Source organism: Electrophorus electricus, chromosome 13 (genome assembly GCF_013358815.1).
Source record: "Electrophorus electricus isolate fEleEle1 chromosome 13, fEleEle1.pri, whole genome shotgun sequence".
NCBI classification, from domain to species: domain Eukaryota; kingdom Metazoa; phylum Chordata; class Actinopteri; order Gymnotiformes; family Gymnotidae; genus Electrophorus; species Electrophorus electricus.
This window is the reverse complement of record NC_049547.1, coordinates 13,702,240-13,726,203: the sequence shown is the minus strand read 5'-3', so window position 1 is coordinate 13,726,203 and position 23,964 is coordinate 13,702,240. Positions and strand designations below refer to the sequence as shown.

The window sequence follows — 23,964 nt, the reverse complement described above, 5'->3', positions numbered from 1 at the left end:
AAAACCTGTCATGTTCCAGGAAGCTAAAACTGGGTAGTTACTGGATGTTAAAGTAGCATAATTATCTAAAGGTTTTGCAAAGCCCATGTACCTTAAGACAGTTACCACTAAAATCATATAAGCACACTTAAATAGGTGAACCAACATGTAGAGACTGCAAGGAATATGGAGATGATATCGATCTTATTTTGTCTTCTCACCTTTTCAAACATAAGAGAAAAATGGGCATTCAGTACATGGATGCCAACCCTGGACATGTGCTCCAGGAAATAATGGGCTTTCTTTTGTTTACTTTTCTTTATTTGTTTTTTTTTTCTCTTTCTTTCTTTCTTTTTATGAGAAATGGGATCAAAAAGTGTGTTATAAGATTATTTACAAAAAGAACACTTTATTAAACGTTTTTTGTTGTTCTTTTGTTTTATAACTAAATGTCCCAAGTCCTTGGAGGGACTAAACATGTTTGTTAGCAAAATACCCATTAAGAGTTAAGTGCTGAATGTTCAAAAAAGCTAACACAAATTTGGAAAAAAAAATAATTAGGGACAAATGCAAACTGTTTGCAAACCTACGATACTATCTCTTTTCAAAATGAGAATTTCATTTTCAGTGTTTGCATGTTTCCTGTTTTGCTGGTTTCCTGTTGAGTCGTTCAGCCTAAAAATGACTCTGCTGCCTCTGTTTGTAGATATTTCACTGCTGATAATGCAAACGCATGGTCATATGCTTTCACAGTGAGGAGAAATGTGCAGAAATGTCTATTTTAGGCCTAAAAGTCTTGTTTTGCCCTTCAGGTCCCCCTAATGGCTTGGTGGGGTTTTTGTATTGCTGTGTGAGTGTTCTGGGATACTGTGGGCACTGGCTGCACAGTACCACACTGCAGACCCATTCTCACTCACACCAGCAGACTCCAGAATTGTTTGAAACTTTTCAGGTCTCTGAGACTTAAACTGGCCCTCACTGACTGGGTCCACTGACCCAGTACCCAGTGAAGTGAATACCAGTGTGAAGCCTGCTCCTGGAGTCCAGCGGTACCAGTAGAGGTTTAATATATTATTAGTACCAGTGATGGAACAGGAGACCTTCAGAGATGATCCAGAGGAAAGAACCAGCTCTTCTGGTTCCTGTTGGACCTGTATGAGCTCAATACCTGTGATTAAAGAAAAATAAAAGACATTAGGTTGACCATCACCATTGAAACACCTTTCAACTATGTTGTGTTGTTGATTACATGATTAGCTTACATGTAGTGGAAGGAATTCTTAGTGTCAAAATGCAGATAATCAAACTCAGATGTATCATTTTGACTAGTACAACATATGGTAGCAGTAGCTTAATGCTTAAAAGACATTTACTTGATATGTGGGTGGGGCCTGGGCTAGCACACACTGTGTAATTCTGTAGCTAACTATATGTCACAAAAAAAAATCTTTGTTATGTAGTATACTCTGCATATCTGATATAGTGCATTTTGTCATAAAATTAACGTGAATTAACTTACAATTTCAGCAACATTCAGAAAAATAAAAAAATATTTTTCTTTAAATATATATATATATATATATATATATATATATATATATATATATATAAACATGACTGACATGATTGTAAATTTACATTCTTAACATGTTTTTAAAAATGTTTTCAAAAAGATATTGTTGTTTATTATCTTGACCTTTAACTGTACACATGGGAGAAATCTAACTTCCAAAATTTACAAAAGAAAAAAATATTTAGGAATAAATAATTTTTTCACAAGTATGATGTGCTAGATTCCTGTACTTTTCTGGAAATATGTGGAAGATTATAAAACACATTTTCAAATACTTCCAAACTATGAGGACACAATCTATATGCTAACAAGATATATTGTTATTATTGTGAGAATTTACTATGGGAATTGCAATCACAATTAGGTTTTACAATCACAGCACCCGGAATTTACTGTTTGTTTTTTGTTGCTTGTTTATGTTTTGATTTGCTTGGGGGTTTTTTGTTTCATTTTTGTTTTGGGGGGGATAAGCCTAAAATAAAGCCACACACATCACAGGTGAATTTGTTGTAAAAACAAACAAAGAAACAAAATCTATAGTCATTAAAAAGGAAAGAAAGAAAAAAGAAACCTTGGACATTTTATTTTCAAAGGCTCTACTAATTCTGACCAAATAAATTATGTCATTGACTTAAGTACCAGAGTATTTTAGGGCAAAAGCTACCAGTTTCCAGGAAGCTAAAACTGGGTAGATACTGGATGACAAATGGCATCAAGAGTGTATTGCAAGATTACATAGTTTTGTTATATAGGTTTGCACTAGTGCTTAGTACATTTTATTCAACATGTTACAGATTTGCTTTTCCAGCTTGGAAAAAATAATTAGGCACACATGCAAACTTTGAGCAATCCTACCATCTCTGTTCAAAATTCATTTTCAGTGTTTGCATGTTTCCTATTTTGCTGGTTTCCTGTTGAGTCGTTCAGCCTAAACATGACCTGCCACCTGTTTGTATTTTTCACCGCAGATATTGTAGAGTCTGCTTCTTTCAGTCAATTATAAACAGCTTGTTTTGCCCTTCAGGTCTCCCTAATGGCTTGGTGTGGTTTTTGTACAGCTGTGTGAGTGTTCTGGGATACTGTGGCGACTGGCGGCACAGTACCACACAGCAGACCCATTCTCGTTCACACCAGCAGACTCCAGGACTATTAGAAGCTTTTCAGGTCTCTGAGACCTAAACTGGCCCTCACTGACTGGGTCCACTGACCCCACAGACTGGGAGGTGAACACCAGTGTAAAACCTGCTGCTGGGGTCCAGCGGTATCAGTACAAGTTTGGATAATCAGTACCAGTGATAAAACAGGAGACTTTCAGGGTTGATCCAGAGAAAAGAACTAGCCCTTCTGGATCCTGATGGACCTCTAGAATCTGCATAACTAGGACAATTAAAATTAATTACATTTACTCAAATAAATTATACAGTTAATACAGTTTGCAATTGTGAGACATCTGATATTGATGACAATATTAACTTATATATGGTTGTAGGACATTGTAGTATCAAAATGCAGAGAATGAAGTAAAAATTGATCATTTTGTATCGTACATAAAGTACCATATAGTAACATATAATATAGTTACATGTAGTAGCAGTGGCTTCATTCTTAAATATCATAGAGGTGTGGCATTGTGATAGCTACAAGCCAGAACTTTACCACTCCTAACTGGCAAACTGAAGACCTCTGTTAGTTAGTGCAGTATGTATATGTAGCACATTATACATTTGTTATTTAAAAAAGCATAACCATTTAATAAAGGATTGAAATTCACTAGTCACATCAAACAATTTTGTAATGCTCTACAACTATGTCCTACATTTCTGTCTGATGTAAATCATTGACTTAGCGTTCCCCAGCAAGTTTCTTGCTCATTTCCAATGTGAACAACTCCCCCTAGTGGTGACATGTAGGTATAAGATGTACTTTCAGTCGGGTCGTTTTCCTCCAGAATATTTAGTTAAATTCTGAAAATTGCCATTGAAATATAGTCAGTGCGTTTAATCCAGTCAAACTGTCAAAGCTGTCAAAACCACCCAAAAAATGGTTTCTGTAAACTGTCTAATTTACAGAAACCAATAAAAATGCATTTTATGGAAGAGTTAAGCATCTATATTAGGGAATGTTTAATGAATACTGCAGCTATTCGTCTCTACAAGCAATCATTGACAACGTTTTAGGGCAATAATCTCTTATTATCTCTTATATCTCATAATGAAGCTTTTATCAAAAGTTTCACAAGATTATAGTTTATATGTTTCACATCAGGCTGCATGCAGAATTCCAAGATAATTTGATGGCAGTAAAGATATAAGCAAAATTTATTTTGGAAGATATTCTGTTTTCTTTTACAATATAAAGTTATAAAGGGAAAAATGAAAATATATTATGTAACACGAGGTCTCCAAAATAATATATCCATCATTGAAACATCATCAAAATACATTTGTAAAGTATTTGGAAATTTTAAAACTATATTCCCTGAAAGCAGTTCTTAATTTAACACAATGATATCAAAAATGAGCAAAATACTTTTGTCACCTACAAAATCTAAACACAGATCAACCTTCGTTAAAAAAACATAGCTGCATATACACATTTTATTTTGATTGTCAAACCATCCCTTCATCTATGGACAGATGTAGCAAAGGTCATCATTTTTATGAGAGTTTTCATCTACAGCAAAGTGCCTGCAGAGCCATCTGGTCAGGTAGAGCACGACTCATGTATTGTTTGTCCCTGTCCTATGTAATACTAAAACAACCCCTTTCAACCAGGACAGCTGTAGCTACAATGGCTATGACTGACAATTTATAAAAGTTGCCTGGCTGTCAAATACCCAGCCATTTCATAACATAATTGAACCATCACTGAAACAGTGGAGAGAAGATTTCAGATTATACCTGTTTATATGGTGTCTCACCATTAACAGCATGGTTTACACTCATATTTCTTCATTAACAATAATGATACAAACATATAAATGCACAGTACATGTCTATAAATAAAATAAGCAGTTAGATTCCCATAGGAGGAGCTGGCATATTGAATTGCGTTTACATTCATTTAATCTGTACATGACAGCCCTTTGTACTTTGGAGCAGACTTGCTCCACCCCTAGCTGCTCATCTGAGGTCAGATTTGATCATCTCCTCATATTGGGGAACAGTGTAGAAACAGTTGGCTGAAGCTGATCTCAGACCCGTCAGGGCCGCACGGTGAGCAGGGCGTTCCGGAATTGTATGCAGGAAAAGGAACGCCAGCTCCCCCTGGCAGGCAAGGCTGACGGCTCTGGCCTCTCTCCCCTACCCGAGCCGGCTTCCAGGCCTGCGCTTGCCCATGGCATAGCTGAAGCAACTGGCACAGCAGAAACTGAAGAAGTAGCGGTGGCCACACAGGCGGGCACTGACGATCAGCTCACAGTTGGCCAGCTCTGGCTCGTCCACACAGTCAGCCGACAGCCCCAGGCCTCCGCTGTAATCTGGAGAGAGGACAAAATGATTCAGGGTGGGAATCGGTGAGCTAATTATTAATTTGTTATAGTTATCATCTAAAGCTTTTAAAACATAATTAATGATCCTAAATATTATTTCACACATTGAGGGGGGAAGGATGCCATTAAGAATTTCGGCGTTGATCTGAAAATTCTGTATTGCTCTGAACATTCTGATTGTGGCTTTAAATACTCTAGATTATCTGACATACTGCCTCAAATACAGTGCATACACAAATACATCCTTTATGTACAAACCTATAGTAACTGTATTTAGTGAGGACTGACGGTTTTATGTTATGAAATGTGAAACACCCTACCTTTGGTCACCTGGACCTCAGCAGTGGCACTGACTGAGGATGATCCCGTGTAGGCGTTGCAGGTATAGGAGCCCTCATCTGCAGGCTGCACATTATGCAAGGTGAGAGCGCCATCTGCTGACACCTGCACCCGAAGCCCATCCGGCCGTACCGGGAGGCCATTCCTGCCCAGAAGCAGTTCGGTAAAGCCACACGGACTGTTCAACATGCCCCTCGGCTTCATAAAGCAACTGTTGCAGGTTACAAACAAAATGCTGGGTTTTTGCTCAATTTGACCAATGTTCACACAGACCTGGACCAGACGACCTTGACATTTTCCCCCAAAACTACGCAGGTGAGCTGAGCTGTGCCACCCCGTGACACCTGTGCACTGCTGGGGGCTGTGATGATTCTCAGGTCTCCTGGAGGCAGAGGGGAGAGACACAGCCATACAACTCAGACTGTACAGTGTGCAGTGGGAGGACCTGTATGCTTTTGACAGTTACTGCATTTAGAAGGAGGGTGTATCAAACCCAAAACTTTGAGCTGGATTTGCAGCTGCTCCAGCTGTTCTCCGCGAGAGACAGTGCATGTGTAGAGCCCAGAATCATCTGATTTTAGGTTGTTAATTGCCAGTGTTCCGTCTGAGCCCTGGGAGTGTCTATCCAGTCACAGCACCAAACAAAAGAGTGGAGGTATAAGCATAAAAACAGGCAGATCACAGAACCAGATGCACACAACATACACACTCGCATTCCTACGATTGCAAACACACCAGCCTGAAAATACAGGCAGCTGCACTTTAAATTAATTACACTTACACAAACAAGGAAGCTCTAAAATTTTATACAAATCTCTCCCAGCTAGTTTCAAGTTGTCTCCATCCATTATTACAAAAGTAAAAGCCTTATTAGAATTAAAAGCCCACAGCTGAGATGCAATATTTCTGCTGAAGCATTCCTACATGGCTTTGATCTTGATGCTCCTCCCACATTTATAACCTTGTAATTAGTAGTGTGGAAAATCAGAATGATAACATGTTGAGGTACTTAATACAATATGACTATTAAAACTTAATAATTTATAAAATGGCTGAATCTGAACTGTGGTGGTAGTATTGTACTAGTTAAATGCATCATGGTGGTGTACATTGGTAGAATCTAAGGGCATTGTAATAGTTCTTGGCAAAATAATAAAATGTAGTACTGGTAATATCATTAAGCCTCAAATACATGCATTCATACTGGGTATGTTCTTACAGATCAGGTTCAGAGTTACAATATAGTCCAATATTAGCCACCCTGAAATCAACTACAGTCCATACCTCAAACGAACTCAAAGAAACTGCTGGATACAACACCTTTTAATTTGGTTTACAGAGTATTAATGCACACACACACACACACACACACACACACACACACACACACACACACACACACACACACACACATACACACACACACACACACACACACACACACACACACACACACACATACACACACATACACACACACATACACACACATACACACACATACACACACACACACACACACACACACACACACCTGGGAGTGTTAAGGACGCCTCCGTTTTTGGTCCACTGAATTCTGACTGAGGCAGCTGCAGAGGAGGGCAGAACGGTGCAGTACAGTCTGGCTGTCTGAGCGGCACGCGCTTGAACCAGTGCCGAGCCCGCCCTGTCGATACTGAACCTGACAGAACCCACAGCACTTAGTTCCATGCACCATTAGGTGTGTCCATATGCTGGTGGAGGTGTGGTTAACGGGAAGTACCGGGGAAAGGGCGCATGAGGGACTGTAGGCAGGGCATCTGCGGGATCTGCTCTGTCCTGAGGTAACGATGGCTCCTGAACAACCTCTACAACCACAAAACAAAACAAACAAACAAAAAAAACACTTTCAGACCCACAGTGACAACAGCAACCACAACCTCAGCTTCATATTGCTTGTAGTTTGTGGAGCAAATCTAAAATCGTGGATAGGCGTAAAGAACTTGGCAGGCACAAATTTGGCAGGTTGTGCTCCCCTGAGCAGGCAGGGAGGGAGGAGACATAGAGGAGGTGGGGCATGAAAGCTGAGAACTCTAACCATAGGTTCCAAATATTGGTCTCTCCCCCAAAAAACCTCAAAGCAGCAGCAGGCGAAGGTCACCTGAGACAGACAGGTAGATGTAGCGATGATCTCTCGCACGCTCATGCGTGGCCACACACAGCAGCCAGCCGGAGTCCTGCACTGTGACAGGCCCCACCAGCAGTGATCCGTCAGACTGCTGCCTGTGCCTGCATGTTAGAGGAAGGCACTGCTGGGAGTCCATAAGGGATAAAGGGACTTCAAAATAGATATGAAATGTTCACTTGCACTGTTAAAAGGTTTAAACATAAAACGATTTAGAAAGTTTTAACTTGTAAATCATTACTGCACTTGATGGTTTGAAGGAACGCAGTATCTTACGTGAGTGAGGACTAACTGAAATGTAAGATACAGAGTTTTTGGTATGACTAAGGCTAGAGGTGACTGAATATTTGATGTACCAACCTGGAGGGGTTCAGATGGACTCCGTCTCTTCTCCACTCTACTGTCACAGTGGAGGAGGGAGGTGGGCTGACCCTGCAGGGCAACACCACCAGCTGGCCAGCCAACCCCTCCACCGTAGAGGGGTCCGACTTGTCTATACTCACACCCGCAGAAGTCCAACTGAGGCAGGGGATGCCAACATGGCAGGAACGAGACAGTACGAGAAGGAGAGAGAGAACAGGAATGCCATGCATAAAGGAAGAAAGAAAGAAAGAAAGAAAGAAAGAAAGAAAGAAAGAAAGAAAGAAAGAAAGAAATGCACATAAGGAAAGAGCAAAAAGAGGGGAAGAAAATCACTTTATGCTTTACTATTGGCAAAAGCATAGTGTGTCTAGCAGTCACCAAGGTATGCATAAAGGTTAGCCTTTACCTGGCTGCAGTCAGAGAAACAGCAGACAGCTCTAACACTATGCTCTTTGCTGCTTCTGCTTCAGTGTAAAGGGAAGACGTCCTTTACACTACACAGAGAAGACAGAGTATTCAGTTCTCATTGGGGCCATATTAGCATTTTGAGATCCCTGTGCTGAGTTCAGAAACACCGGCATGAACAGGAGGAACAGAGGATAGGTGCCCAGGACTGTCTTGTGGAACAGAAGTGATACTGCAAAATGACTGAAGATTTGTTTTCCGCTCTGAGTGGTGTTTATTTTTGAAGCCATACCGGCCACATGATTACAGCACAGTTAGTTTACAGCTGCAGTAGCAATTTTGTCTTGATATATATGCTCTAAACCAACACATTCTAGCACTCTTTGACTAAAGGTATGATTAAAGATATGGGCATGAGAATACATGACAAACATGAGAATACATGACATACAATGAGATACACTTATACACTGACAAAGATTAAAAAGAAACAGATGAATGTTGTGAGACACATAGGCAGAAGACAACATGTTGAATTTAACTTGGAGTTAGAATTAAGGGTGGGACAATGAGTTGGAGTTGTCGTGATCCTGTCATGGCTACCGCAGTTCAAGTTTTGTTCCACAACACTATTTTGTCTCTTTAAGTGTGTGTACGCATATTGTCCCACCCCTGAGGGTCAACAAGAGACACACAGACAGAAGCAGCTCTACTGAGACACCTGTCTTTATTCATCCCACTGAATGACAGGGGCCACACATGGTACTGAGAGAGAGAGGTGTAGTTGTGGATTCAAGTGAAAGGTGGAGACTACCAGGCTAACACACTAAACACAAGCCTAAAGAGAACCAATGGTGGCAGGAATGTACCAGTCCCAAAAGCGAAGTAATGTCCGATCAGGCCACAGTGCAGGAGAGTCAGCTTCTCCTGAGCAAAGTGTGGGAGTGTGTGTGTGTGTCTGTGTGTGTATGTATGTACGCACAGCCAGAGGGAAAGAATTTATAAGCTGTTTAGGGGAATTAAATGTCACGCATTAAGGCAAGTATAAACTAAAGCAACCATAAACTTAGGGCAAGTATGAACTTAAGCAAGAAGTTACCAAATATAATAGTGCATTATATTTGTTTGTATAACCTGGTACTATAGACATAGATGTAGGAAGAGGGGGTATCTGTGTGTGTGTAAGCAGTGTGCATGTATTGATGTGCATACTTTGCCCTTAGTCTAAGCAATGTTATGCTAATGAGCTATGCTGACTATATTAGTAGTTCAATTCAGAGAAATACATTTAACGAACAGAGATTCTGCAAACACAATGAGAACTGTTTCAATACATGAGAACGTATGAGTGAGTGAGCTGGTCCTGGGCCTGAGTGTGTGTGCGTGCGCATGTGTGTGTGTAAAGCGCTGTAGGAAACATTCGCCGCTCTCAGGGTAGGCTCAGGCTCCTAAGACAGGCACAGTGGGTGGGGGCAGAGGGCGAGGGCTGAACTGGGAGGGTGGAGTCTTGGGCGGAGATCTTACCTGGCGGCAGTGCTGCTGATCTGCACGGCTCTGGGGGCGGGCCGACGAGCGTGCAGCTGTACGCGGCCGCGGTGTGCGTGCTTGGCGGCGTGGCTCTGGGTGCCACCGCCATGCTCTACAGAGAGTGTCTCTCCACTCTGACATGTGTGCTGGCACTTGTCAAGTGTAGCAAAGTTGTTGCTGTTTCCGTGGCAGCCGCCATACCAGAAGTGCACGCAGCGTGACGAGGCAGGGTCGTAGTAGTAGCGGGCGGTCCACCGGTCACACGGGCCGGATGTATGCGGTAGCTCACAGGGTGCAAGCCGTGCTGTGAAAATGCCAAACACACTTCACAACAAACCCGACACACTTCACTTCTCTCTGCTTGAGCTGCTGAGCCTCGGTGAACTCTAAATGTCACATCTGTTCCCAGCAGATGCAGGGACTCCCAGCTGGGCCTTATCTTACTCGACTCTTGCCCTTATAACCTTTGAGGTTTTAAATGGGTGATTATTTAAATGGTTGTAATTTGCTGACCTGTTTGACCTTCATCTTGCTATGGTCGTAACTCACCGCTGGTGGGGGAGTCAGGGCAACCCTCTCCATAGGCTCCAGACGCTGCACTCACCCCGTCATAACAGCACCCGTACGTGGACATGTGGCAATCTACATGTGAGGGCTGAGAGCAGGGAGAGAGGAACAGAGACACAGGCAGAAAATAACGAATGATGGTGTTGTCCCAGTAAGGTTGCCCAGGTTTATAACATGGTGAATGACAGATACGCACAGCAGGGGTAGGAGGGACATATTCTGGACAGCCTTCCTTATTGGGACCGAGAGCTTGACTCACTCCATCTCGACAACAGCCATACCTGAGAGATAGGGACCGAAATGTGAGTGAATAAGTCTGGGTCTCAGCAAGTGTGTGTGTGTGTGTGTGTGTGTCTGTCTGTCTGTATGTGTGTGTCTGTGTGTGTGATTATGTGCGAGTGCATAGTGCTCCTGAGTGTGATGACATGCAGGATTCATTTCTCCCAGAGAAGCACCTGGTGTGGGTACAGGATGGTCTCGTGGTGCAGCCCTGACCCCAGAAATCACTGGCTGGTGTCCTGCCATCAGGACAACAGCCATATGGAGTCTGACTGCAGTGAGGTGCCAGGTTTGTGCTGGTGGGAGGAATGCCTACTGTATCTGGCTGGTGTACTGACAGAGAGGGCGAGAGAGAGAGAGAGAGAGAGAGAGACAGAGAGAGAGAGAGAGAGAGAGAGAGAGAGAGAGAGAGAGAGAGAGACAGTCAGACAGAGAGAGAGAGAAAGGAAATATTAGTGAATTTTCTCTGAATGATGGCTTTCTGTTTGAAGAGAACAAATAGTCACTGCACAAGCAAGTCAAAGAAAGAGAAAGAGATACAACTGACATAATAATAATAAGATGAAAGGACCAAGTACAAAGACAGTAAACTAAAAATCATTCACAATGGTTTCACTTAAGGAGAACAGCCCACATCTTAAGGCATCCCAAGGACTTTTGAAACAAACACGCACACACACACACACACACACACACACCCTCAGAGGCAGCCCAGTAAACACCAGCACAGACTCCCTAAAATTGTTCTAGACACTTTTATCACACAGGAATCCCTGAACCTCCCCTGACACACACCCTCCTCAACAGCACGCCATTCATGTCCATATAATCAGGGCAGGGGTAGATAGACAAAGGGCATGCTGCCAGGAAGCGCGCAGGGGGGTGCAGAGGACACAACACCGGGGCAGGGAGACAGAAGAGAGCGGCCAGGCCACAGGCTGGTGGAGAGCTGGTGGTGGAGCGAGTGAGGCAGGCAGGATGCAGGAAAGGGCGGCATGGGAAAAGGGACACCTGGGCCGTGGTCGTCAGGGGTGTAGCGGTGAAAACCGTGCAGCGTGTTGTCATAGCCCCTGGGGTCCTGCATGCTCGGCACCTCTGTTCAACACGAATAAAACACAGTGACTTGAAATGCATATAAAATGTCTGAGACACATTGCGAATTTGTAGCGAGGCCCTGAAGCTGTTTTCAGGCAGGCATATTTATTGCACAGATAATCAGTAATGCACTCTTGTGGACTATGGAATAATTCCACATCTATAAAAGCAAGAGTATGTTTGCGCTGGTAATGAGAGTTCTTAACAACTTCCAACACAGTTTAAATGCAAGTACTTTCAGAAGTTTTAATCCATTACTCTATGACTGATTTGAGTGAGTCGTGTGTGTGTGTGTGTGTGTCTGTGTGTGTGTGTGTGTGTGTGTGTGTGTGTGTGTGTGTGTGTGTGTGTGTGTGTGTGTGCGTGCGCATGCGCTAGGACAGGCGTGTACCCTGGGGGCGGTAGCAGGGCTGGGTGTTGCAGCTCTCCACAGTTGAGGGTTTGATTTGCGTGTTACAGTGCTCTGCCCCATAAAGGTTCCTCTGTGTGTCTGAACAGATCACCTGCCGCTCCCGAAGCCCTGAGCTACAACTCTTAGAGCACTGGGGGTATGGGTGGATAGGAGAGGGAGAGAGAGAATGAGAGAGAGGGAGGGAAATAGAGAGGGGAGAGGGGATAAGAGAGAGAAAAACAGAGAAAGAGAGAAAGACAAAGCGAAAAAGGGAGCGATAGAGGGAGATTGATGAAATTTATGAGCTGTTAAGTGTAGAGTGTAGGTATGAAACCAGGGAGTAGCATATTAATCTCACCAAGCCCCAGTCACCAATGTGCCATGCCACAGCAGTTCTGCAGACAGGCATCTCACAGGGCTGTGTCCTGCGAGGTGTGTGGAGAGTCCCACACATGTAGTCCTCGAGATGGGCACCTCCTGAACCAACACACAACACGTCCCTCGTCTGCTGACCGGAGCCGCATGTCGCAGAGCACTACACACAAACACACACACACAGACAGACATAAACAAACAGTGCCCACGGTTCACAAGCCCACACGTAGCATATACAAGTATGGACAATTACATAGAACAGTGTACACGGTTTAGGGGTTCAGAATGTTACTTGAATGCTTTCAGTATGTTTAGATTTTTGTTTTTAAGTTTTGTATTGTATTAATAATAATACTGAAATGTATTTTATTTTATACTAGTGCTGATGTTTCTTCTAGTGCCTGGCAGACTTAGCTGTTGACTGAGCTTTTATTTTTAACACCCTGAATGAAAGGAAATCACCAGCTGACCCTGCTGATAAACAAGCCAGGAAGTCTCAGCACTGCCAGCACCAGAAACTCCAAACAGAGACATTATCACTTGCAGGGATGAATCACACACAGGAAATAGGTCAGCTGCTCACATTTTAAACTACGCCTTTTAGGCTAAAATCACCTTTTGCTGAACCAACAGAGAAATAGAGCAAGGAAAGGTGTCTCAGACCCCGGGATGTTCTGGACGAGGCAGAGGTTGTTGGGCTGTGCAGGGCTGGTCTTTACCTGGGACCAAGCGGACACGCTGTACTGAGCACACCGCTGCATGCTGCACTTCTGCTGGCTGAGGGGCCGTGAGGTGTAGGCCTCACACAGAGAGTCCTCCACCACCCGTGAGCCAGACGCATCGTGGGCCACACACTCCACCCGCCGGCCCTGAGAACCCCCGCCGCACGTCACTGAACACTGGTTCCACTCACCAATCTTCCAGCTGCCTCGCGCATGCGAACACACACACACACGCACACACACACACACACACACACACACACACACACACACACACACACATACATACAAGCACACATACACACACGTGCAACACATACACATACGCACACACACACAGCCCGGGGCAGCAGTTACATGCTGAGTTGCAGGAGGGTAATGGGACCTAAACACCAAGCTCTGGCAAAACATGCAGAACCACCAGATAGCACAGATACACCCCGAAGCAGCACCACATACAACAGAGGTTTGTCATGTTCTTACTGTAGGCAGTTAATTCACACACCACAAAGGACACTTATGGTATACAATTTTATAGAAAGCAAATTCAATCTAGAAGAAAACTGAAAACAACTCGATTCATGCTCAAAGAATTTGCAAACAACACTTTCCCTGTCAGCCTTCTGAAAAGCCCTTAGGAAGAGAGAAAAAATTAAAATAATTCCAAGGGTTGAAATAATATCCCTCTAAGCAAGAGATGTAGAAACATTCAGAAACATAGTTTTAGCTTTTTGAGTAAAATCACCAATGATGCCACTCTTGTAGTAAAAAAAAAAAAAAAAAAAAAAAAAAAAAAAAAAAAAAAAAAATATATATATATATATATATATATATATATATATATATATATATATATATATATATATATATATATATATATATATATATCTAAAGTATATCTACAGCATCCAGAGGAAAAGGTAGCCCCACTGACACTGATATTAACCCAGGCAGCTTTACTACAGCACACGGACAGCAGCCCAGCTCAGAGCCCCAGAGATTGAGTTCATGGGTCACACACAGTGCGCAGGCATGACTCATAACAAGGGGGATTTAGAAATGTGTCCACTGAGTGGAACCAGCAGCATAGAGCTGCCAGGCTCAGGGAAGTTTTCAACAGGAGCAAAGCTCTGAGGTGGACAGTTGCCTCAGACCTTGGTTCATCTCCACATGCAGAAGAACAGACCCCTACGCATACAGACTCAGCTCAAACACATCACTGGTGTAACTAAATCCTGTGGGCAAGCTGTTGTATAAAGGTCTTATGTCAGGAGAGTTCTAGGAAATCATATATGTCTAAGAAACTGATTTAGTGCACAGCTTTGAGGATGTATATGAAGGGTACTGGGATTAATCCCCAACTATCAGAACTTTTCTATGATCTTTGGTTGAACCCCAGTTGCCTTAAAAGTAGCCCATAAAAGCTGCTACATTCTTTGGGCATCTAAGCTCTAGACTGTGGACATCAGTTAGTGTTTGAGCAGATCATCTGGTGCCTCTGGCTGGGTTACCTGTACACCTGTATATAGACTCGCGCTGGTTCCCTGGGTCTCCAGGCTTGCGGCTGGTACACATATGCCATCCTTACAGAACAGGAGCAATACACCAAGAGGTTTCAGGCACAGTGGCTGCCCATTAATCACACAGCCCAGATAAATTGCAGCGCAACAGTGAACAGGCTCACATCAGAGGTAGAATGGTTACACCAGTCACAAAGGTAGGAGGGAATTAAGATGGTCATTACCAAAGATATGAAGGATTGACCATTGTCACCTCCACCTGTAAATCGTAGTGTCACAAAGCCTGTGAGACGTTTGACGTCTCGTACCTGTGGGTTAGGGGGCACTGCTGCTCATTGCATGTGCGGTTATTTACAGGGCGAGGCAGGGATGCACACAAATAGTCAGGATAGGCTTCATTATCGATGGTGCAGAAGACCAGGCGGGACTGGTAACCTGAAAAAATAAATGATAAAACACGAGGACATTTAAAAGCATTTCAATGCAAAATTACACGCCCAGGGTTAATGAGTTGGAAGGGTAAGAAAATGTGATTCATAACAGCTGTGCAGGATATCAAGACAAGACAGCGGGGAGAGGCTCAGGTGTGCAGAGTGAGACTGCAGAGAGTGGCTCAGGTGTGCGGAGTGAGACCACAGAGAGAGGCTCAGGTGTGCGGAGTGAGACCGCAGAGAGAGGCTCAGGTGTGCGGAGTGAGACCGCAGAGAGAGGCTCAGGTGTGCGGAGTGAGACCGCAGAGAGAGGCTCAGGTGTGCGGAGTGAGACCGCAGAGAGAGGCTCAGGTGTGCGGAGTGAGACCGCAGAGAGAGGCTCAGGTGTGCGGAGTGAGACCGCAGAGAGAGGCTCAGGTGTGCAGAGTGAGACCGCAGAGAGAGGCTCAGGTGTGCAGAGTGAGAAGTGACAGAATGCTCCCTTTCCCTCCGGAGAGCGGAACACTGACCGGACCCGCACTCCCTGCTGCAGGCCGACCACGAGCCATAGCTCCAGTAGTAGCCCTCTCGGGAGCGCCCGTTAGGTAGGTAGTACTCGTACTCCACTCCCTGGTTGGGCTCCTGAGTGATCAGCTGTGAGGAGACAATTAAAAAGTGTCAGGTGGAAGCCAGATCTCAAAGACAGAAAAATCAAACAATCCCACACACAAAAACTCAGCATGCAAATGCAATACAGCTAATGCTATATAAGATTTCCTACTACACATTACAATAAATCCTTAATATACAGGGTATTTCATATTAAAAATAAATAAATAAATAAATAAAAAAGAAAAAAAAAAATATATATATATATATACACACACACACACACACACACAATATATGACTTTCATATAAAATGGTTCCTATAAATACTATGGTTCCTATAAGATCTGTATGCATCAAATACACCATATAAAACATTATTAAGTGTATGAAAAGTGTATGTCATAAGTGTTTTCTTTCCTCAGTTTAGACAGAGCACTCTCAACCATTTCACTGCGAGTTATACTGTGTATGACTATGTATGTGACAAATAAACCAAACTTGAACTTGAACTTGAAAAGGAGCATATATGAAAAATATTTTACTGCTTTATCAAACGCACAATAATCATCCATTTTATAGTAGCCAACAGATATAAATTCATGATCATCGTGATGGTTCCACTTTGTCAGCGTCACCCTCTACATGGTGCTGATCGCCACGTGCTTCACGTTGCTCATCATCTGCTCTTTGTTTTTGTCACTGCCCTCCACTCATCATGTCACTAATCATTCCCGCCTTTAATTGAACCACCTGTGTCTCGTTTCTCTGTCACACAGAAGAGTTTAGAGTTTGCCTAGCTTTAGCGCACCCATTTCATCTTATGAAAAGCACTTCAAGGTGGCAGCATGGGAGCCACTAGTGCCTTGGCTGTGGTTCTGTAGGCCTGAAGCCTCACAGCTCGGCTCTCACCTCAATCACCAGGGGCTCAGTGGTGGGGCCACGACCCACGATGCTTTCGGGGGCCATTTCCCCCTCTGCTCCTCTCTGGTAGTACAGCATTGTGCCAGCGATGGGGGTGGCACGGGAGAATTCAATCACCCAGTGCCCATTAAGATAGTACTCACCACGCAGGTTCTTAATAGCTGTTAGGATTCACATTGACAAAACATTACTAAAACCACACCTATTATTACTACTATTACTACTAATAATAATGCAGTTGAGTGATTGAGTGCCTCAATTTACACACAAACTCATTCTCACATAAACTCACCCAAGTAGTTACGAGTAGCTACAGTTTCACTGATACGGATGCTGGTAGCACCAACAGGGATAATGAACATTTGATTATAACCTAAAACACAGAAAAAGGCCAGTTTTGTGCAGTTTGCCAAGTCCCAGATCTCTCATTCTGAGCAGCAGGCCCGGTTGGCCTTAGTGTTACCTTTGGGCAGGTTAAGCATGGAGAAGGTGTTAGCGATGCGGTGGCAGGACTGGCCGTCTCCAGCACACTGCAGACATGCGTCCTCCTCCTGCTGTGACTCCAGCATGTTGTCACAGCCGAGACGCTGGCAGCAGGATGTGGGCAGGCGTGAGGTGTTTAGGGGGGAAGAGTGAGACTAATTTTTGGAACCACGTTATAAACCCTTCAGAGACAGGCTAAAGGAAGGGGGAAGTGCTTGTCTCTTTATGGCAATGGAAAGTCTTTTGCACACATAATTTAGTATAATATGAATAAAATTGTAGTATTAAAACATAAAAAAAGATTAAATATGAAAAGGAAACTAAAAACAAATAGACCCAGATTTTTGTGGCAAGTCAATTTAGCGAGATATTATGTCAGGACTTACAGACCATAATATGACCAACAATAGTTCTATGACTTTCAGCTGAGAGAACAAACCCGCATGCTCAAATTATGTGTCTTGACACAACTATAATAATGTACTGGACCATTTAAGCACCCAAAACAGCCAAAATTTAATCAGTCTTCAGCCGGCACATAGTCTTCAAGTGGCATGTAGCTACAATGGTTTGGTCCACCACCCTAACCAGTGTGGGGTGCATTCAATTCTATATGCAGACCAGTGGCTGCATAACCTAGGGAACCACAGCAGAGGTGTGGGCTGTATTATTTAAGCTCACCCTGCACACTCCTTCCACACAGATGTCCTTTCTGCCTGGGTGGCAGGGCGTGCCATCCACTACAGAGGAGCGATGGCGGAAGTAGAAGTTCTCTGCTCTGGGGATACAGTTCAGCTCGCATGGGTTCTCTGCCGTGCAAATGTAAATGAATGTAATTTACATTTAGGCAAACATTCCAAAACAAAACAGCAAGCAGTAAATTAGGGAAGGCCATTGTGTGCTCCTTATGGAGATGTCACAGATTATTTTTGAAAAAGGCAAACAGAAGACTTGCACTAATGAGTGTCTCTCAGTTACAGGGTTCCAGTGTCCATAGCAAGTTTACAGCAAAACTACAGGGAACTCATCCATGAACTTGTGTGCTGAAGTAAGATTTGCCCTCTGGAGTCAGGTCCTCTGCATACACACCTCCATAGTAAGGTAGCCATTTGTAGCGTTTTCCATGGAAGTCAGTGCCATCAAACTGGGAGCACTGCTCCTCTCTGAAATCCCTGGATCCCTCTGGACAGTCCTAGGAGGGAATATAACACACAGGCAGAAAACATCTGACAGGATACTAATACATTTACAGGGTGAATTTTCAGAGAGAGAGAGAGAGAGAGAGAGAGAGAGAGAGAGAGAGAGAGAGAGAGAGAGAGATTGTTCTAAAAAGTCAGCTGAACTCTCACTAATGAATCAGAGGCTACCTACAGCAAGCAAAGACATGTATTTTCATTTTTTGTTCATATTTCTTGCATGTTCCATGTCAGATGGGTTGTATAGTTCATGGGGTATGTACCTGAATGTTACAGGAGCGATAGGACTTACTAGGTCCCACACAGTTTTGGCCTCCATCAGTTCTATGAGCAATAGAGTTGTAGAATAAAGAAAAGTATTACAACACTGAGTGATGGACAAGCGTGAGCATTCAGTAGAATAGCTCCACATGTCAAAATGCTAAGTTTGCCTTTGGTATCAAATGACTGTATATTAATCAGCAGAGCATGCTGGTACAGCTACAACAGTGCATGCATACACATAAAGAGACACACAGCCACAAACAGACACATAAACACACACACACATACAGATTGCCATTTGGCAAAAGTATGTGTACTCTTCCTGGGTGTGTTAGTGCCTCTCCCTACAGCTGTGAATATCAAGTTTAATGTTTATATGCCAAAGTGAAGCAGTCATAACAAATTCCAACATACAAACTTGTCAGGTCAGGAAATGTGAGCTAACTTTATCCATTTAGGCTTACAATAACAAGCTGAACTAAAGTAATTACATTAATTACAACTTTGGAGTTGCAAGTCAAATGCAAATATTTTTAGATATGGCTGTGTGTGTACGTGCATGCATGTGTGTGTGTGAGCATGGACAAGTGTCAACTATGCGTTCTTAGGCAACGTTATATGCCAAAGACCTGACTTTCTTTCTTAGGTTTTGAAATGTCTGCTTTCAGCAATCTATGACATTCAAACATTCACACTACATAATGCTTCAGTTTGTCTGGCATGTAATATGGGAACATACTCGTCCTAGAGTATGTGAAATCCAGCAGCACTAAATCCTTACAAATATCATTTAGTCAGATGAACAGACCAGATGCTGACTGGTGCAAAATATATTTGCATTGACAGTATAACAATTGTTTCTTATGGTTATACTTCACATTTCCTCATTACTCAGTTTTGTGGCTTAATGTTTTCAGAGTCCACAGCTCCTCTTTGGAAGTACAGCTCCTATCATCAGGTGCAAGAGAGAACATGCAGACCAGATTCCAACTAGGGCAGATTTATGAACTCAACGCTACACTGGGGAGGATTCTCATGAGCCAGCTTGAGACACCAGTTTCAGCAAGGCACAGATAAAGGACATACGATGGTTCCCTTACTCATACTGTTCACCACACTGATCTACAGTGAATGAAGAAAAGCAACAAAGATCCAGCTACTGCCAAGGACCAGACTTCAAAGGCTGGACCTCTGATTGGCCAGCTAAGCTTGGTCTTCATCCAAACGCTTTTGTTGGTGGTAATTCTCAGCTGAATAACATTCGAAAGTCTCAGAGGTTTATACACTGTCTATGAAAATTTGCAAAAGCTTTAAGGACGTGCGACAGCTTCTTTGTCTGAAAGGATGAGAGTGAACAGTAAAGGGCACTCAGGCTTTCAAATTAGGGCTTGTCTGGGAAACGCCTGCTTTTATCTTAAAAGCCAGCTTCCAAGTTCAACAGACACTTTTCAATAGTGATTTTAGAATGTACTGGCAATTACCAATGAAAGACCTGAAGTACAGGAGGTTATGTGTAGTTGCCTGTTTATAAAGCTAACACAGACCTCCTGGGTAAACAGGGGATCTGATGACTTCAGGTTTTTTTTCCCCAGTTAAAATGCTTGAAAAGGATCTCCAGGAGAGAATCTGGTCTGGCCACCTGAATGAAAGAAGTCTATGAGGATATTGCCTTTGGGGAAACGTGTGTACTTATTGCAGAAAAGTCAATCCTGCTGATTTTGTGCACATCAGGTATTCTTGGCAGTAGCAATTTCAAAGCTGTCATGTAGTTTAAAAAGAATTTGAACTCCTAAACAAATCAGTGCCCAAGGCAACTCAGACACACCCAGACTCAGATGCACAGACTCCAGCAGACATGATGCTATGGGTGTCTGAGCGAAGACTACTCACCGTTGAGTCACACATCGCCTCGTCCTGGCCGTCACCCCGGTGCCACAAGTGCGGCTGCACTCACCATACGGACCCCATTCCTCCCAGTGATCATCACTGGGAAGCTGCGAATGCAACACTCACACTTTAGGCTATTAGGATACTGTGTAACTTGATAATTCATAGACCTACACTGAACACGCCTTTGTGAGTGGAAAGGAGTGGAAAATGTGGAAAAAACCCAAAGCCTATAATTCTATAATTCATTCACTGCATGTTTTCAATGTAGTATACATACACACTGTAATAGACATGTATATAGCAATATCAACTGTTATTGATAAGAGGATTACAGTGGATTTACATGTTGATGTTTACAAATATATATTTAATGCAAAGTGAAAGCAGTGTTGGCCTCTGCAGCACACGGTATTCCCCAGAGCTGAGAGGGTCCTTAGACACGACCCACACCACCACACAGTCTGCGACACTGGGTGAAGGCCACACTGGGGGAAGGCCACACTGACTGCCATACTAAACCTTGTCGATGTCATTCATGTACTTAAGACTCTGACTATAAGAGCCAACTCAAATGCTTCCTAATGTAACCACCATAATTGTCAAAAACACTAACAGAATTATTGTCGTGTCACACCTAATCCTAGGACATTTTGGAATACGTAAAGGGTTAAATGAATTCAAATCTTAGTGTGACTACAAAACAATCAATAAAAAATGTTTTAATTTACTCTTAAACTAACTACGTAGCTTCCCAGTAGGACTAATCACATTGTAGCCTATAAAGTTCAGCACTGCACAGGCTGGGTGAGTGAAAGTACTGGTCCACCTCTTCTCTCCAGTGTAGCATTGATCGTTGATACTTTGCAGTACTTTATAATACTTTGGTTTCTAGTGTTGTGGTATGACACCTTTACACTCTTACTCTGGTTTATCACTTCTGTTCAGCTCTGTCCCTCCACTCACCATGAACACGGGGACCAGGACCAACTGCAGTGAGACCACAACCAAAAGCAGCTTCATTGTTCACTAGAGAATACAGACAGTTCTTATGTAAAATGTGCTACTCAGGAATGCAGTGAAAGATGGCATATTAAATATATGTGGATATTAAATGTATGTTCACCAGAACATTCCGGTGAAACTGGGCTTACCGCAGTTGTTTAACTAGTCATGCACGCAGTATCCTACAATAAAAGAATAATTTACATAAGTGAGAATTAGCAGATTCTTGATCTGGACCACATCAAACATAGAATCTGCATTCCAAGAAGAAACAGTATCCCTGGGGCCAACTACACACAATTTGAGTCCCCCTTAACACCCCGTTCACCCTTCATGGGAAAGAAAAACAAACTGTCTCAATGGGGACTCTGTACCAGATGACCAAATCACAGGCTCCCCATCACGTCAAAAGGTTTAATGGCTTAACTGAGACATTTGCAGGCTAAGGATCTCCAGGTGAGAGCAGATAGAGTGCTGGCTGTTTTTGTGGCTGTTATCAAGACAGCTGGGGGCTTCTGATGCCTGAAATGGAAGAGGAGGCTGCCACTGCTGAAGCCCAAAGCAAGTGACCTTCGAGAGTGCACCATCATCATGTCTGGAGTCAGTTCAGGCCTGTGCCCCGTGTGACTGGGCAGGACGTCAAGATCATACTCGAGCCGAAAGATACAGGAGGGAGCAGACAATATATTGTTCCAATTAATGTAGCTGCTCGTTTGCACACGTTTGAGGCTCGTTATCAGCATCAGTGCCACCCTCTGTATTGTAATGTAGGAAAGCCATCACTGGAGTCTCAGTGCAGGCAACCAGCAAATCAAGACCTAGCATCTCAGTTCTGCCTGGACACATGATAGAAATAGATAGCACAGTTTGTGATTTAGCTGAACTGACACTTAAGAAAAGATCAAATATGCTAAAACACATATGCACCCAAGGAAGGCTGCTAAGATATGTTTTAGAGAAGGACCCATATTACTGTCTGCCAGCATGTGCAAGCTGCCACCCTGCCACCTGCATTGGATACAGTTCTTGTCTAGAAGAGCACTTATACTTATGTTGGAGTAAAAGTTTAGTACCGTGTGCCAGGGTGCATGGAAATGAAAAAGGTTCAAATGTGTTGATTCTGAATGCTCTGACCTCGTAGGCCTATTCTGAGTTCAACGTATGCTTGTGCCACCATATGTTCACCTGATGTATTGTTAAACATGCCTGTACTCGTTTTCTTAAGATTCCTGAAAGCCTAGTGTGTTATAAGTTCACCCATCTACCACCCATAAGAAGCCTACCACAGATAACCACAGCAAATACAACAAAATAAAAAGATGATTGAGAAAGTGGTTTAAGTAAATCTGTCAACAAAGCGAGCACCATTTCATAGGTATGGGTTGGGGTGAATGACATATCTAGGGCGTTCGTACATGCACGCTAAAACAAACTCCAGTGTTGTGAAACTGGATACCAGACACAAAATTAATTTGTATATCGTAGATTACCTGTGGACCTTCTTCTGCCTTATACCAATACTGCTGTAGCTGCTTCATTACGCGGATTATATAAAACCATCACGATTACTGTAAACAAAGAATGCGCGCGATCCGCGATAAAACGTAAGAAAACCAAAGATCCTCATGTACGGCTCATCGCTTACACGAGAACGGACGAACGGGGACGCAACCCATGCAACACACCAACATTTTCTTCGCGAAACTTGTTTCTCTCTAATTTAAGAGATAGGCTGGGTTAGGCTTCTCGTGGCAGACTACGATGAAAGAATACACTTCAAAAGTTTACGATGAGTCTATAGTAAAACTTACCAGTTACGAGTTATGAGATGGAAAGTCCTTTCAAGTATACCTGACGACTTCGCTAGCTGCGAGCCATGCAGAGAATGTGAGCTGGCGTGCGGAGCTACTTTTGGCTGGAGACGAGGATGTCAGCGTGGATTTCTCCTCCGCTCCCCTACGGGAACGTACCCACTGCGTCACTCAGTAAACCGCAGCCTGCCTAGAAATTATACTGCAGCGCTCCAAGAAATGACGGTGCAGTGCGGTAACCTTAAATAGCGATTGTCCAGTAAAGACAGCTGTTAATGACAAGTAGAGGTTCCCTGTCTTATGTGAGGTAAGTGAGAAATCTTTTGGTGTGAACGATATGGTCAGCGCTTTTCCCAAACAGATTTAGCTGAGTTTGTCAAAAAAAAAATAAATCATACTTTCAGTTCTACTTTATTTTAAATCCGCTATGCAGTAACATGATATACAGAGCATACAAACGACATATATTACAAGCTTTTTTTTCATGGTAACCCCCTGAAGCCACAATAAGAAACAAGAACAACCTCCGCGTTTCCAAAAGTGGCTCACTACAGCTGCGTTCAAGATTGAAACTCCAAAGCTAATA

At 43.1% G+C, this 23,964-nt stretch overlaps 1 protein-coding gene and 1 gene segment (V, D, J or C); both read right to left on the bottom strand.

Moving 5' to 3' along the window:
* Positions 1-761: 761 nt before the first annotated feature.
* LOC118242360 lies at positions 762-1,347 on the bottom strand. The segment is given in 2 exon segments: positions 762-1,147; positions 1,242-1,347. Coding segments are annotated over 2 exon segments (408 nt in total).
* A 2,315-nt stretch (positions 1,348-3,662) lies between these two features.
* paplna (papilin a, proteoglycan-like sulfated glycoprotein) lies at positions 3,663-23,613 on the bottom strand. Of its 3 annotated transcripts, none has more exons than XM_035533124.1 (29): positions 23,379-23,613; positions 21,689-21,749; positions 21,529-21,591; positions 20,566-20,669; positions 18,675-18,735; positions 18,305-18,407; positions 17,897-18,024; positions 17,196-17,319; positions 17,025-17,105; positions 16,721-16,893; positions 15,730-15,853; positions 15,098-15,224; positions 14,781-14,852; positions 13,267-13,471; positions 12,531-12,707; positions 12,173-12,323; positions 11,698-11,781; positions 10,863-11,019; positions 10,604-10,688; positions 10,390-10,495; positions 9,838-10,144; positions 7,906-8,064; positions 7,522-7,649; positions 7,144-7,228; positions 6,916-7,062; positions 5,875-6,002; positions 5,655-5,763; positions 5,363-5,526; positions 3,663-5,030 (listed from the first exon to the last, which is right to left on the bottom strand). In XM_035533124.1, the coding sequence occupies exons 3-29, from the start codon at positions 21,583-21,585 to the stop codon at positions 4,855-4,857; spliced, it is 3,522 nt and encodes a 1,173-aa protein (XP_035389017.1). In that variant the 5' UTR covers positions 21,586-21,591; positions 21,689-21,749; positions 23,379-23,613; the 3' UTR covers positions 3,663-4,854. The 3 variants fall into 3 exon arrangements, with proteins under 3 accessions (XP_035389017.1, XP_035389016.1, XP_035389018.1); XM_035533123.1 differs by having other exon boundaries at positions 21,717-21,749; XM_035533125.1 differs by lacking the exon at positions 14,781-14,852 and having other exon boundaries at positions 3,664-5,030; positions 21,717-21,749.
* Between the last annotated feature and the right edge of the window lie 351 nt (positions 23,614-23,964).

Coding starts and splice junctions, on each gene's coding strand:
- paplna (XM_035533124.1), bottom strand. CDS start 21,585: ATGAAGCTGCTTTTGGTTGTGGTCTCACTGCAGTTGGTCCTGGTCCCC. Junction 14,853..15,097: donor CAGTGCCCCCTAACCCACAG/GTACGAGACGTC, acceptor CTGTTCTGTAAG/GATGGCATATGTGTACCAGC. Junction 10,496..10,603: donor ATGTCCCTCCTACCCCTGCT/GTGCGTATCTGT, acceptor CCCTGCTCTCAG/CCCTCACATGTAGATTGCCA.